This window comes from Salmo salar, chromosome 01, assembly GCF_965601325.2.
Source record: "Salmo salar chromosome 01, fSalSal1, whole genome shotgun sequence".
Lineage (NCBI taxonomy): Eukaryota > Metazoa > Chordata > Actinopteri > Salmoniformes > Salmonidae > Salmo > Salmo salar.
Genome location: NC_138291.1, coordinates 70,580,079 through 70,595,287, shown reverse-complemented (window position 1 = coordinate 70,595,287; position 15,209 = coordinate 70,580,079). Strand labels below are relative to the sequence as shown.

Here is a 15,209-nt window from a genome sequence, read left to right as displayed (position 1 = left end):
GTGAACAGAACTCTGACCTGGCTTTAGTAGTGGAGTCGTATGAAAGCTCAGTTATAGTGGCGAGGAGAGGAGAGGAGGGGAGCTGCTGCTGGGTCTCAGGCAAGTATTCTGCCCCATGGGAGAGATTAGTTTAAATCCAAATAACTACTGGCAAGCCCTGTCTGTTTACCTGCTGCCTCCCACTGTGGGGGGGGGGGGGGGGGGGGGGATAGAGCAGCCCACTGTAGTGGCACCAGGGAGCACAGGGATGGGACTCGCCTCTCAATCACTTTGGGACTTTCCATGTAGGTGCGGTATTAAGCTGGAAATGTGAATCATATGTCAAACGCAACTGTGTGGCTTAGCATGCTGATTACATTACACAGTAGCCATGACCTCGTCATGCTGTTATTACCATGACAAGCCTGTTGTCACTTCACTGACCCCCTTTTCTGTGGAGACCTATGATCACGCACAGCATAATGACATCCCTGTTGTGACATTGCGTGCAGACTTGCAGGAGTTTCATCAACATCAGAGCAGGAGGAGGGTGTGGGCCAGGTTATGGGCAGGTAATCACTACAACCCAACATGATGGGGAAGGCTATAATATGTGTGAATCTTCCGCAGCATTTCAAACACAAGCTGATCCATGACCAAACGCCCACTGAGGGCAGAGAGGGTACGAAGCAGTGGTAGTAAAATGTCCACTAAGAGATGAAAGGAGGAGAAGTCAAAGCCGAGTCCATCACAAGCTCCAAAGAATCGTCTGCCCTCACAGTAACTGCAGCAACAGAGATATGACATGGCTGGCCGTTTTAATTACGGCGGGTGGGGCCGTCTGTGGTGCTGTCTGTACACTGTAAAAAAATATATATGTTGATTCAGTGTACAATTGTAAAGCAACCAGCTGCAAAAGGATTGTGAGTTTGCTCAACATTTGGGTATATAACTGAACAAACATATATTATTAAGTTATTAAGTTGAGTCCGCTAAACTTAGAATTTTAGGTTGAGTGAACATACAATTCAACTTGAGAATTGATTCTACCTTATTTGCATATTTCCCAGTGTAAAATGTAACTCTTTATGACAATACAGTACATGTATCATAAGGCCTTTCTTGGAGGGCTTAGTTACACCTAAGGCAGTGGTCTGAAACTCCTGGTTTACAGGCAACATCAAGCCTGAAAATCACATTTTGCTGGCTTGCAAAGTGATGTGTAAGGATATCCAACAAATCGAACTTTTAATCCCTCGCAACCTGCTTTGAGAATGACTGCTGGGGTAGGGAAGATTGATTATTGAGAACACCCAAATCATTTAAACTGTAAAAAGTCCAACTACTAACAAATTGGATTAGTTTAGAAAAATGTTATTTATGTTTGTGTAGGATAAGATTATACAACCAATCAATGTAATGCAAAAACACAGGTATTGAAACAAACAATTCTAAAAAATAAACCAGCAATAGAGCATGCTTGGAAATATGATAATGAGGCCAACCAACTCACAGAACAAAGCTGATTAAGCAATTGGTTACGTTAGCCTTTTTACAGTGTAGATTATGGACTGTGTTGCCGTTTTAATTACGACATACATTTCCCATATGTTAGCTGCCAGTCAAACCGTGCAACAGTTAAACCAAAACGAACCGAAACTAACTAACGGTTAAAGTTAGGTATTAATTCAAAATTGTTAAGGTAAGGGTTAAGGTTTAGGATAGCGTTAAAACAAGTGCCTGGCACTGCGATTAAACCTGCGATCATCAGAGCCATAGCACCCTCAACCCCAACATTGAGACAAATAGATGGTAAAAGGTGCTAGCGTTGCCCTATAGTGGATGGCAGGAAATTTCCATGGAAATAAAAACATTTAAATGACACCCCAGGCCATAATTTCACAATTTCAATTAATTAGTCTTCCTCTGTCATGGAATTTTGATTCAAAGAGAACCTATTTTTAAAACCACTAATTAAGTAGTTTTTTTGCATAAACTGGGAATTTGATATTTTTGACTGAATTTATGATTGTCTGTTTTTTTTATATCTGCAAAGTAGTTAAAACGTTGGCAGCACCACTTCAAGGGACACATACGCACTATGACATAGCTTTCGCTATAGAAGGCTCAATGAAAATGTGTTAATAGTGCATCCTTCTACTGGTGCCCTCCACATAGGGTGCATGACAGGCTTATGAGAAAAATTGGGAAATGGTTGATATAACTGTTATAACATCCGTTATGAAGGCTAACTGTTAATAGTTTATTGGTACTTAACAGGTCCTAATGGTGAAAATTATGTGACCCTTGTTGGCTATACAAAAAAGTGTCCAAACATGTTCATCAGCCATATAGATTTAGCTAGAATGGGTCATAACACACCAAATTACTGTTGAGAGTGACAACGTTGGATAATTAACTGTTTACAATGTGAGGCCAAAGTCTGAAATTATACTTAAAATCCCCCTGAAGATAAAATTGCAATTTTCATTTCACAATAAAAAACACAAGACAGACTTTTTTGCAACACATTTATCTATTTTATCATGTCATCATTTATCTTTTTTTTCGATTTCTTTTACTAGATACAAATATTTGCAATTCAAATTATGAGACTTTAGGCTACCCTCTCCTATTTTGCAGTACTTTGTTTCACCATTCAGGTGGCGAATTTGGCCTCCAATCCAAACTGTGCAACAGGTGTTCCTTCTGTTCCATGAATGGAAAAGGAACACACCTGGAAGAACTGAAGTAACCGGGTGATCGGCATCTCTGGGGAACGCTTCCACCCAGCCATCACTCATCAACAGTGAATATGAGAGGAAACCCATTTATAATCAGAAGAATGTTAACTCAACCGCGCCTAAAGCGTTCACCGAAGTTTTTATGAAAAGTTAATGTATTGACATTTATTTTAACTTTTTTTTTTATATAGTATCTAAAATAATCAATTGTACCTTTAAATTAACACGTTTAGTCTGTGATTTGACCATTAAATAGGAAGAAATTCAACTGCGTAAAGTTACAGGACAAATCATCCTGAAACCTAGGTTTGGGATAATTTACTCCCGTTAGATTAAGTTATAGAAAATCTAAATAGGCAATATTTTTTCTCGGATAAATAGTCCTATGATTTAGCAGGTTTAATTCATCTTGAAAGCATGACAACTTGTTCAGGTTATTGTTTATGTGTTGGCCTAAATCTATTCTTTTTCACGCAGGCAATACAGAGGCATTGCACCATGTCCATACCTATTGAGGACTGGTCTGTGTGAACTGAAGTCAGTCAAACTGAGGGATTTCAGCGATTGGTTGGTTACCTGTCTCCTCAATCCGCTGCCATTCGATCCACATACCCTACACGCTCTTTCAAAGACGCCCCGCTCGCGCTCACTCAATCTCCGAGTGCTATATGATCACAAACTTTTCTCCAATCCTGGCGATGTGTCAAGCTCTTTAGATATTCAAACCAACGTTATACGTCATCTGCGAAGGTGGATCATATAGTGTTCCAATATTTATAAAGCGCAGTGCGAACCATACATTGTGGAGGAAAACGTTTGGAGTTTCTCGCTGCTGTCAGCGACTTGGTTCTACATTTAAGACGAGGTAAGACGAGGTACATCCCATTCTTCAATATTCGAGTTGTTTTCTGTGGTGTTTTGGTGTTTTCTCAAGCTTCAAACACTTTTAATCTAGGCTACTTTTTTAAAGGCATAGACTATTATTCTTAGTCAGCATCCGCCTTGGATGCGTTGGCCAACTGTACTGTATTTCAATCAATGTGAATTTATCCCCCTGCTTTTGTCTGATTTATTACCTACCATGCACTGTAAACGCGGGACGCCTTGGGGTTATTGAGCCCCCTGGACTGTATAAACGCACATAAATAGACAAGCCGGCGCATGTAACCTGTAAAAGCTTTTGGAATACTTGTCAGTTTCTCTTCATTTAAGGGGAAGTAAATGGAGGCGGAATGAAGGAGAATTCCAGTAGATGTAATATCGTTTAGCCTATTTAATTTCGTTTAGATTATTTCAACAATTTACTCTGCATAATTATCAGAAACCAGGCTTGCCATATAAATATGTGTCTGACACCTTACAAGTGAAATAAGTTGCATTAGAAATAATTTCAACCTAAAAGCTCTATGAACGTTTTTTTGTTTGTTTCCAATGAAATGTTTTCTCTCTCCTGGACAGAGAAAAGAAGCACGCGTTAGAGTTTGCACAGTAGCACGTGGATGTTTGGAAATGTTCCTTCTGGAGCTCAGTCACTTGTCAGCGCTGCTCACAGCGCTCATGTCTGTGCTCTCCGCCCTGATCCTGCTTGCCGTCTCCAGGCAACTGTGGACTTTCAGGTGGACCATTATGCGGGACAAGGAGTGCAAGTTCCCGCTACCCAATGGGTCCATGGGCTGGCCGCTGGTGGGAGAAACTTTCCACTGGCTCTTTCAGGTATGAGGAGTGTTGCGTTTTTTACAAGCGTTCTAAGATAGGCTATAGGCCTTTACGCGACGTATGTCACCATGCATGTGTTGAGCTAAAGAATTTGGTTTGTGTTAAAAAAAAAGGTTGCTTTATCTCATTTAATTAGTGTAATTAAAAGATTATGTAAACAAAAAAACAGTACACAACTTATTTAAAAAAAAAACATTGGATCTCAGTTCAGTAGGCCGAGATAATGTGTCCATGGAACTATACATGTGTGGACTTGATGAGCGCATGTAATTCATTCTTGCGGTGAAAACAGACGTTTTCACTTCACTTCCACACCGCTTTCCTGTAGGAATGCATTCTGCTTCCAGACTGGGCGTAAACTAAGAGGCACGGGTATAGCCATAAGGCTACGCGCCCTCTATAGTACACGTGAAATTAACACCCCCTTTAAAGCTTTTGTGTGTGTTTGTGTTTTATGACAGGGATCCAACTTCCACATCTCCAGGAGAGAGAAGCATGGCAACGTTTTTAAAACTCACCTTTTAGGAAAGCCTGTTATCCGGGTAACTGGTGCAGAAAACATCCGTAAAATCTTGCTTGGAGAACACAACTTGGTCTGCACGCAGTGGCCCCAGAGCACCCGGATTATCCTGGGACCAAACACCCTGGTCAACTCTATCGGAGAGCTGCACAAGAAGAAGAGAAAAGTAAGGATGAAAAGAAGATTAGTAAAAACGATTAGTAAAATTGATGACATGAAAATGTCTCATAAGCTTATAGTCTGCCGGAGACAACTTGGTGAGGCATGGTCATCTTCTAGGCCTGCAAACTGAACGCATCTTCAAAGGAAATGCAGAATAGGCCTATTACTTGCCAGAGAGAGAAATCAAGGCAATAAAATAGGCCTTTAATTTCCTGCTGTTGTTATTGAGTTTTTACATAGAGCATAGACAATAAATAGATAAGTATAGGGAGAATTAATTTCGTCTCAAGTATTATTCAATTGTTGTCTGGAGTGCCTTGTACCATCCAGGTGATAACTTTTTATTATGCTTTCCTTTCCTTTAAGATCTTAGCAAAAGTGTTTAGCCGCGGGGCCTTGGAGACTTACCTACCCCGCTTGCAAGATATTGTCAAGTCTGAAATTGCAAAGTGGTGCTCGGAGCCTGGCCCAGTGGATGTTTACGTCGCAGCCAAATCTCTCACATTTCGCATTGCAGTCAGAGTCTTGTTGGGACTGAAGATGGAGGAAAAACGCATAGTATACCTTTCTAAAATCTTTGAGCAACTCATGAACAACCTCTTCTCATTACCAGTTGACGCACCTATGAGTGGCCTCCGCAAAGTGAGTAGGCCTATAGCCAACAATGTTATAATGCTGTAAAATTATTCGCATATTTTATTTATGTTTTAATCATTGTTAAAAGGTTTGGATAATGCAGAGAAATTATAAGCCCGAAATGATAACTCTTATGTATTATCGATATCTTTACATGTTCTCAAAAAACAATTGTAGCCTAATTCATATTGTATGGTGTGGCATGGCGAACTATTTTTCTTTAGTTAATAACTTGCATGGATAACAAAAAACGTGCACATCCAAATGTATTATTACAGCCGAATGGGCAATTATACATATAATAGAATGTCAAACACTGGATGGAAATATCCAATCAAGGCAGCTAAATAGCGATAAGACTATGCTGATTTCTGTTTTCTTCTCAGGGGATTAAAGCCAGGGAAATCCTACATACGTGCATGCAGAAAATCATAGAGGAGAAAATGCAGAAACAACAGTCTGAGGAGTACTATGACGCTTTCGATTACATGTTGAGCAGTGCCAAGGAAAACGGACATGAACTGAGCATGCAGGAGTTGAAGGTAAATTATAGTTTAAAAAAACAGCCCAGTCTTGTTCTGTGTATCCATTCTTCTTTGGCTATATACATGTAATACACAACATCCCACAGTTTCCATTGTATAGTCTTATTTGGAAGTTTATAGCCTAGTATTTTGAAATGACCAATTATTTACTTTGGATCACCAAAGCAAATGCCCAATATTGTAGCCTAAATAAAATGTTAATTGTGTTCTGTCTCTGGTGTCTAGGAAACTGCGGTGGAGTTAATATTTGCTGCTCACTCAACTACGGCCAGTGCTTCCACTTCGCTAATTCTTCAGCTCCTGCGGCACCCCGCTGTGGTGGAGAAAGCCCAGATAGAGCTGGAGTCAGAGGGTCTCGGCTACGACGCACACAGCGCCCACAGCTGCTCCGGCAAAGAAAATGGTCTGAAATGTCCTCTTGCGGTCGAACAAGGGGAACATCGGCCTCTAGACGCAGAGACCACCCCGTTGATGAATGGGAACGGGACTGTTCATTGCGCACCGGATGAAAACGAAGAGGCACGGTGTTCTCGGTCTCATATTCCTTGCTTAACTATGGAGAAACTGAGCCAGCTCCGTTACATTGACTGTGTCGTCAAGGAGGTGCTGCGGTTTCTCCCGCCAGTATCTGGAGGATACAGGACGGTGCTGCAAACATTCGAATTGGACGTAAGTATATCATACGCGAGCTTCTTGAGCACGGCGGAAGCGCACTATGAAAGCTGACCTTAGATAAAACCCCATGAACACAGGCCACACATCATTAGGATACATTCGATCTACTGTGATGTCGGGAAATTGGTCCCTCAACTGGCTAGAACATAAACCAATATTCGAAAGCATATACAACGCTATTTCAGTATTTGAATTGGGTGAGTTTTCAATTGACCATAATGCGTGTGCGCTCAAGTGCATCTCCCAATCATTGCTCCATAAAGTTACCAATAGATTCACGTAGGCTATGATTTGAGATGAGGGATAGAGTGAACTGAGATCACTCGGTTAAAAGCGTAAATAACTTTGAAGCCGTCTGGATATACTCTATTAGGCCATTTGCCCAAGGATGGATACAATGAGATGTATTCTAGTCGGGTTATTAAAACTTGATCAATACTGATTAACTTACAATTGATGTATGTGTATGGTCTATGTGATATGTTGTGAGATACAGATGATACTGCCTTAACATTTCAGAAAGTCAGAGAGCATTAATACATCTGACCATAAAGAGGTTTTCACTTGTCAATAGCCACTTTTTATCTTGTCAGGATTGTGTTGAAGTTTGAATTTTCGTTTTGTCTCTCTTCTTCCAAGGGCTACCAGATTCCTAAAGGATGGAGTGTGATGTACAGCATCCGAGACACACATGAGACAGCTGCAGTGTTCCAGAGCCCTGAGATCTTCGACCCAGACCGCTTCGGTTCCGAGCGTGAAGAGAGCAAGACTGGGCGCTTTAATTACGTTCCATTTGGTGGCGGAATAAGGAGTTGTGTCGGAAAGGAACTTGCCCAAATGATATTAAAAACCCTGGCCGTTGAGGTGATTGGCACGTGCAAATGGACCCTCGCCACGGATACATTCCCCAAGATGCAGACGGTGCCAATAGTCCATCCCGTCAATGGACTGCATGTGCATTTCAATTACGATAGCCTACTCCGATAGAGTATAGATAATGAATTGTGTTGTTAAAGACATTAAGCTCATGAACTTTTCGCAATTACAATATTAAGTTATTAAATCAGAATACATAGTCAAGAAAACTTTCCTCTTCGTTCCGAATATCGTGGAAATGGTAGAAACATGGTGGTCATTGAAGAGTGGAAGCAAGGCATGTTGCCAGTGACCTTCGATGACCTGCTTATCGCCAAGATCGCCTTTTTTCACCCACTGGGAAAGGTGAAGGGAAACTTTTGCTATTGTTCACGGACATCTGGGCGCTCACTTTATAACATAGCAAATTGAAAGATTATATATCATTTTTAAGCACCCTAATAGTGAACGAGTAGGGCTTTCTTCTCAGAACAAACATTATCTGTGCTCAGGATGTGCGTCTATAATGTCCGTCTATAATGCGAAACTGTCTTACAGATCTTGCACTTGGTCTCCACGAAATACATTTAGAAATACCTTCCAAATGTATGTGTTTATGTGCAGTAGACCTATGTGAGTAGATATAAATGAGATATAGGCCAACAGTAGGCTATGTTATGTGTGTATAAAATGAAGTAGTACAAATAAGCTTTATTTATAGAACATTTCGGCTAAGTCTGTGTTAAGATGGAATAATTATGAATATACCTAGTTATTTAGATATCATGAGACATTAACTAATGTAAAGCATAGACCGTTAAAACAAACCATATAGGCCTAGAGCTTTTATTCGAAAATTTAGAGGCTATACATCAAAATGCAATTATATAACGTTACCTAGAGAATATAACCAATTATTATTATTATTATTATTATTATTACATGTGTCATCTTTATAAATAATCGCTTGTTGATTTTGAAGCATGATGGAAGCGCTGTGAAATGACTCAGTTAATTAAGATGGATTCATGGAAGGAGATAGCACTTTTTCTCCTTTACGGAGTGTGTATATACAGTATTTGTCCTATTGATTCAATATGTGTATTTTTTTTGTGTATTGCTCGTATTATCTATAGAACGATGTAAAGATTAAATTGCAAAAAGGTGTATTTTTGCCATTGGATAGGAAATTCTACCATGACAAAATGTGCAATTGTTGCCATCATGTTAACCACGTTCGATTAAAATAAAAATATGAAATTGTTCATAGATAAAATGGTTAAGGTTTTAATCATATGACATTTGAAATTGTGCCAGTATTATCACAGTATAAGCCTATTCAATCTTTCATGAAATATTGTATGTTTTTAATTGGATATGCCGAAATATAGTCAATTGTTAGCGTAAAGTGTAAAGTCTTATTCTTAATTGGGTCTGTTTTCGTTCACCAACTCATAACATTAAATTCCATAACCAAAAGGAAGATTTGCATATCATCTGAAAGGCTCCGCCCTCGAAGATGAACTGAACCTGCAAGAGATTACACCTTCAGGGTGAACTCGGATGGCAGTGTGACCCTCTAGTGAACCAGTTAACTTTGCCCTATTGACCCTCAATTTAGTTGACGGCTTTGTTAGCTGCACTTCACAGGCTGTGATCACAACACCAATGATATTTCACAGCATCATTTTCACAGCAAAGAATGGTAAACCAATAGCTCACTATCTGAATTTCCTCTATAGATTACGGAAATTATTTATTTCCCCCCCCCCCCCCCCCCACCCCCACACACACACATACACGCACACATACACACTCTTACCAAGTTAAAACCAACAGAGTAAAATGACCCTTCTCAAATTATCTTCAAAAAGGTTGAAATTATGCTAAATTGTAGGCTATATTCCCTATAGGTTAATTGAGACATTGGAAAACCTGTATGAAATCCTGATCTCATTTAGCCTAGATTGAGAGATGGTATAATTATGACCTCAATTTGATTGTCATGATTGACAGAATAGATGACTGTAAGACTGTAATGACACGAACCCCTCTCTATTTATGTGTGCTATAGGGCCCTGTAACTCGTTATTTGATGGACAGTGAACTTGGCGACATTTTGGCGCCGGAGTTCACACGGATGTCACCGTCCGTGTTGTAGGTCACATGCAGGTCAGCGCATGGGAATGGGATAGAGCGTCACTGCCCCCACCTCTGTTGGAATCGCGCTGCGGTCATGGGTTTTAAACACAGGGTCCAAAGAGGATGGTGATTTGTAGAGTGTTAGATGGCATCGCCATTTCAAAGTAATATAGTAATTAACTGTAAGCCCATTGAGTAGCCTAAACTAAATACAAAACATGAATTCATTGCCGTTTGAAAAATATAAGACAATACATTTATATGCATACACAGTGAACACAGAAGCAACGCTTCTCATAGCCTACTGACGCATGCGTCAAGCCTGGGTGTCCTCTTCATGGGAAGTATAATACATTTTATAAAGTAATCAAGCCCGATTAGTCTCATACTATGTAGGCCCTAACACAACTACAGTGATGCGTGCACACTGTAAATTAAGAACACGATATATTGGGTAACCGAAGAGGTCATTTTCAAAGCCAAAGGCTTGCATTCTGTTGTGGGGCTACTGTATAGGTGGTAGCCTATGAGCACCCAAGAAATGGTTAAACATTCGGGCCTGTCCGCTGTGGGCGGAGCACAGGGCGCGCGAGCAAGAGCTGCACAATTAAAGATGAACTCTGAGTGAACTAATTTGTCTGACCCAAGGTAAGATGGGGCAAATAGTTGGGGGGAAACGGGCGTATAAAAGCGCAGAATGTGGGGTGAGACATACCAGTCCACTCCTGCGGTCCATCCTTACACTTCTCCTCGAGATGGGTTTCTACACGTTATTCGTAACATGTCTTTGCACTCTCCTGCTCCCACTCCTTCTGATCGTGACGGCGATGAAACTGTGGGAAATGTACGTCATTAGTGGAAGTGATCCAACCTGTCCGAGTCCTCTTCCTCCGGGTACCATGGGACTGCCCTTCCTTGGCGAGACGCTTCAGATGGTCCTACAGGTAACTGATGATGGAAACAAACTGAAAACTCAGTTCCTCCCTGTATTTCCAGTGTGCAGCAGGCTGCTATTGATAAGTTATTGTTAGGGTTATGCATTAGGCTCAAATGTCCTACTAGAAAACAGTATGCTATTGAATAAATTGAAAGATTGTTATGTAGCCTAATTCAAGCCATTTATATGAATGACCTTTACAGTATCTATTCATCCATTATTCTTCTTATTTATATTTCTAGAGAAGAAAATTCCTAAAAATAAAACGTCAGAAATATGGATATATTTATAAGACGCATCTCTTTGGGAGTCCCACGGTGCGGGTAATGGGTTCAGAACATGTGAAACAGATTCTGATGTCGGAACACAAATTGGTCGCCGCTCAGTGGCCAGCATCAGTGCGACTCATTCTCGGGTCGCACGCCCTCTCCAATGCGCATGGCGCGCTCCACAAGAGCAAGAAAAAGGTAGGAAATACGTAGAGTAGCCTACATGTCTGTGTAGGAAGCTCATAGTTTATGCTTACGATGAAAAACAAAATTATAATTTACCTTGCCTTTTCACAGCTGTGTCCTCATAACGTGCCCTTAAAGCGCTCTCTCCTGTTTGCCTGCAGGCGATCATGAAAGCCTTTTCTGGAGAAGCCCTGAAAGAGTATATTCCTGTGATCCGGGAGGAGGTGAGATGCGCAGTGCATAGCTGGCTGCAAAGCGACTCTTGTGTGCTAGTGTACCCAGAGATGAAGCGCCTCATGTTCCGCATCGCAATGAGGATCCTGCTTGGCTTCGAGCCCGAGCAAACAAAGACCGACGAGCTGGAATTAGTGGAAGCGTTCAAAGAAATGATAAATAACCTTTTCTCCCTACCAATCGATGTTCCTTTCAGCGGCTTGTACCGGGTAAGTTGTCTGTCAAATGATAAGATTGATTGAATAAAACAGCCCTGGCCTGCATCACATGGGGCTCCAGTGTGAGCAACATTTTTGACCGATATTTTTCACCATTCAATTTAGGGTCTGAGAGCACGCAACATCATCCACTCAAAGATAGAGCAAAACATAAAAAATAAGCTGTCCAATATTGATAACAACAATAACTACAAAGATGCTCTGCAGTTATTGATTGAGAATGGAGAGAGGAACGAGGAGCGACTAAGCATGGAGGTAATCAGATGCCTTTCATTTGGCAATTTGATTCTATACACTGTCATTTACTCCATGAACCGTTCTTTAATTGTTTCCCTCAGGAGATAAAAGAGTCTGCCACAGAATTGCTATTCGGTGGCCACGAGACGACAGCGAGCACTGCGACCTCTCTGGTGATGTTTCTCGGGCTGCATGCACATGTCATGCGTAAAATGCGCCATGAGCTTCAGGAGAAGGTTGGTATCACTCTGTATCATCAAAAGACAACATGACAACATTGTATATGGCACTTGATTCGTGTTGTGACAATGACATGGCACAATATATATCTAACATGATTTGAAACCATAAATCATTTGTTTACAAAGTCTTCCATGACAACAAAAGAATAATCAATGGAGGCCCATCTTTTTTTTGGTTATGATGCGATTAAGATTAGACACAACTCTCATTAAAGTATTTATAAATGATATTCTTCCAAATCTAGGGCTATATTTCATTGAATTTGCTGTACATCTCACTTGCGAGATTCATGTCCCCCTATCTATGTGTTTATAATATATACATATCTTTACAGCATTTGTTGGGAGCCCAATCTGAGGACAAACCACTGAGTATTGAGTTGTTGGAACAGTTGAAGTACACCAGCTGTGTCATCAAAGAAACTCTCCGTATAAACCCTCCTGTCCCTGGTGGCTTCCGTGTGGCACTGAAGACATTTGAGCTCAATGTAAGTAAACCTATGTTGTAGCATCTGAAATTACATTTACACCAGATTTTAGGCTAAACGTTTAAAGGAGGCATAATTGATTGTTTTGAGAGCCACAAAATGGAAACCATGTCCTGTTATAGTATATGCGTTTTTCTACAAATATATCATCACAACATGGTAGCAGCTCTATGTATAATGATTGGAAGAAAATTGTTGGAAGTCATTGCCATACCCACACCACCTAACGACCTAAAGTGTGTTTCCTCAGGGATACCAGATTCCCAAGGGTTGGAAAGTCATCTACAGCATCTGTGACACACACGATGTGCTGGACACACTTATAAACAAGGAGGAGTTTCAGCCAGAGAGGTTCTTGGACAAGTCACCAGATGACTCCTCCCGGTTCGGTTACATCCCATTTGGGGGTGGTGCAAGGACGTGTGTGGGTAAAGAGTTTGCTAAAGTTGTACTTAAGGTGTTCCTGGTCGAGGTGGTCACCAAATGCGACTGGACTCTGTTAAACGGACCCCCGACAATGAAAACAGGCCCAACCGTTTATCCAGTGGACAATCTGCCCACAAAGTTTAGCAGATATGGTGACAAATGTATCCAGAACAACTGATAATGAAAAATTCACATTTATGTAAATACACTTGTTAATATTTAAGATAGACGTATCATGTATATTACATATATTTTGTAATAGAAATATTTATGTAAACCCCACTAGCATTGTAAAAGCAACATTTTTAGAAGCACTTCAGGTTAATGCACTTCGATAGTTTTGAGACATAATTTTATGTATATTTTGAAATGTAATTGTTTTTCATCTGTACTTGATCATTTTCATGCAGCTTAACTGTTTTGTTGCATTTGGAATGTTTTCAATAAAATAAATGTACTATTATTATGAATAGTTGATTTTTCACTTTAAATCTGTCTAAATCAAAACCATTTCAATTTTCCCAAGTTCTCTGACATGGCATTGATAGAGCCCAATGTTTTCATGTCAAATGTTTCTCTATCCCCAAATAAATCATTGTTGGTTCAATTGCTTGAAGAAATATACATGTGTTGTTATTGGCACCACTTCCTGTTATTGTATCACACTATGGATCTAGTTGTATGCCCATTCTTCAAGCACACGTCAGCGTACATTCACTCCATGCTACAATAACTATTACACTTACGCATAATAAGACCCCAAATTATTTTAGGCAATGTCAACGGTGATGAATTTGAATCCAAAGGCGAAACAGAGAGGGACAGGATGTTAGACCCTCCAGATGAGTGTGGAGAGGATAGGCATGTGACTTCATGGGAAGCCTGAATGGTGAGTCTTAAAATACTAGTAAATATTTATCCCTCAATGTTTATTTAAAGTATTTTTGTGCTCTCAGGATGTTCTTTAAATGGCTTTGCATATACTTGATTTATTGATTTGTTCTTCTCTGACCATGATTAGACCATCATAACTACCCTGCGAGGCTGCACAGTCAAGCCGAATGCACTGTAATCAAGCCTGCTAAGCATGCCCACACACACACACACACACACACACACACACACACACACACACACACACACACACACACACACACACACACACACACACACACACACACACACACACACACACACACACACACACACACACAGCTAATAGGCTGAACCAGCTGAACCAGGCTTTAAATAGGGCAAGTGTGGCAAAATAGTGAGCATGAAAAGACAAGGAAAAGGTAAATATCACTTAAACAGATACCTTCCCCCGCTTGCTTCTCCTCATGTGGGTGAAAATGTGACTTTTCACTTTGTACCAGGGTGGATGAAAGCACTTATAATGTCATTTGCATGTCTGATGCACTCTTGCCCCCTCGTTGAACCATATCAGTCCACCTAACTCTCAATCAGATTACCTATTAGCAGCCCATTGGTATTATATATAATCAAGAGGGAGAGGCTTTTCAGAGGACGCCTCAGGGTCAAGGAGAGTTCAGTGATAAGAAAAGGGCCCTGAGGTTACAGTGATGAGGTTGGGGATGGCCTTTCATCTGCCTATTCAAATAGTTTGCTGATCAATAAAGAAAAGTAAAACAATTGTCAGCAAGAAGGTTAATAGCGATATTTCATGCATTTCACATTTGAATTTCATCTGCTGTAAAAGGCTTTATTGGCCAATAAAAGTCACACCGTAAACAAGTATGTTCATGCTCTCTTAGAACTCTTGCTCTCCACTTGTGTGGGCTTCGGTTCAAAGACACTTTGAAAGCGATAACGGACAACGATTTGTGAAATGAGAGGTAGCAGAGAGGAAAAGGCGAAGTGAGAGGCGAGAGGTTTTACTCTGCCTAAAATCTGTCCACTAAAATAAGCCAACGAAGTGAGGAATTTTTGTATGGTCAATGAGTTTTGAATTTGGTCAACAAAAATTGTAATTGCTAA

General features: G+C 40.5%; 2 protein-coding genes and 1 long non-coding RNA gene across 3 annotated transcripts; 2 read left to right on the top strand and 1 right to left on the bottom strand.

The window, feature by feature from the left end:
- Positions 1–202: 202 nt before the first annotated feature.
- On the bottom strand, positions 203–10,823 carry LOC106607920 (uncharacterized). The gene is made up of 3 exons (XR_001329339.3): positions 10,690–10,823; positions 4,958–5,104; positions 203–839 (listed from the first exon to the last, which is right to left on the bottom strand). It is a non-coding gene; the product is annotated as an uncharacterized LOC106607920 (long non-coding RNA).
- On the top strand, positions 3,367–9,240 carry LOC106607892 (cytochrome P450 26B1). Its single transcript, XM_014205371.3, has 7 exons — positions 3,367–3,588; positions 4,182–4,436; positions 4,901–5,125; positions 5,488–5,763; positions 6,144–6,299; positions 6,528–6,971; positions 7,617–9,240. Exons 2-7 carry the CDS (start codon positions 4,233–4,235, stop codon positions 7,962–7,964), a joined length of 1,653 nt encoding a protein of 550 aa, XP_014060846.1. The 5' UTR covers positions 3,367–3,588; positions 4,182–4,232; the 3' UTR covers positions 7,965–9,240.
- LOC106607910 (cytochrome P450 26A1) lies at positions 10,710–13,833 on the top strand. Its single transcript, XM_014205392.3, has 7 exons — positions 10,710–10,918; positions 11,154–11,378; positions 11,528–11,809; positions 11,924–12,073; positions 12,157–12,291; positions 12,633–12,785; positions 13,036–13,833. The coding sequence occupies exons 1-7, from the start codon at positions 10,730–10,732 to the stop codon at positions 13,387–13,389; spliced, it is 1,488 nt and encodes a 495-aa protein (XP_014060867.1). The 5' UTR covers positions 10,710–10,729; the 3' UTR covers positions 13,390–13,833.
- The last annotated feature ends 1,376 nt before the right edge of the window (positions 13,834–15,209 follow it).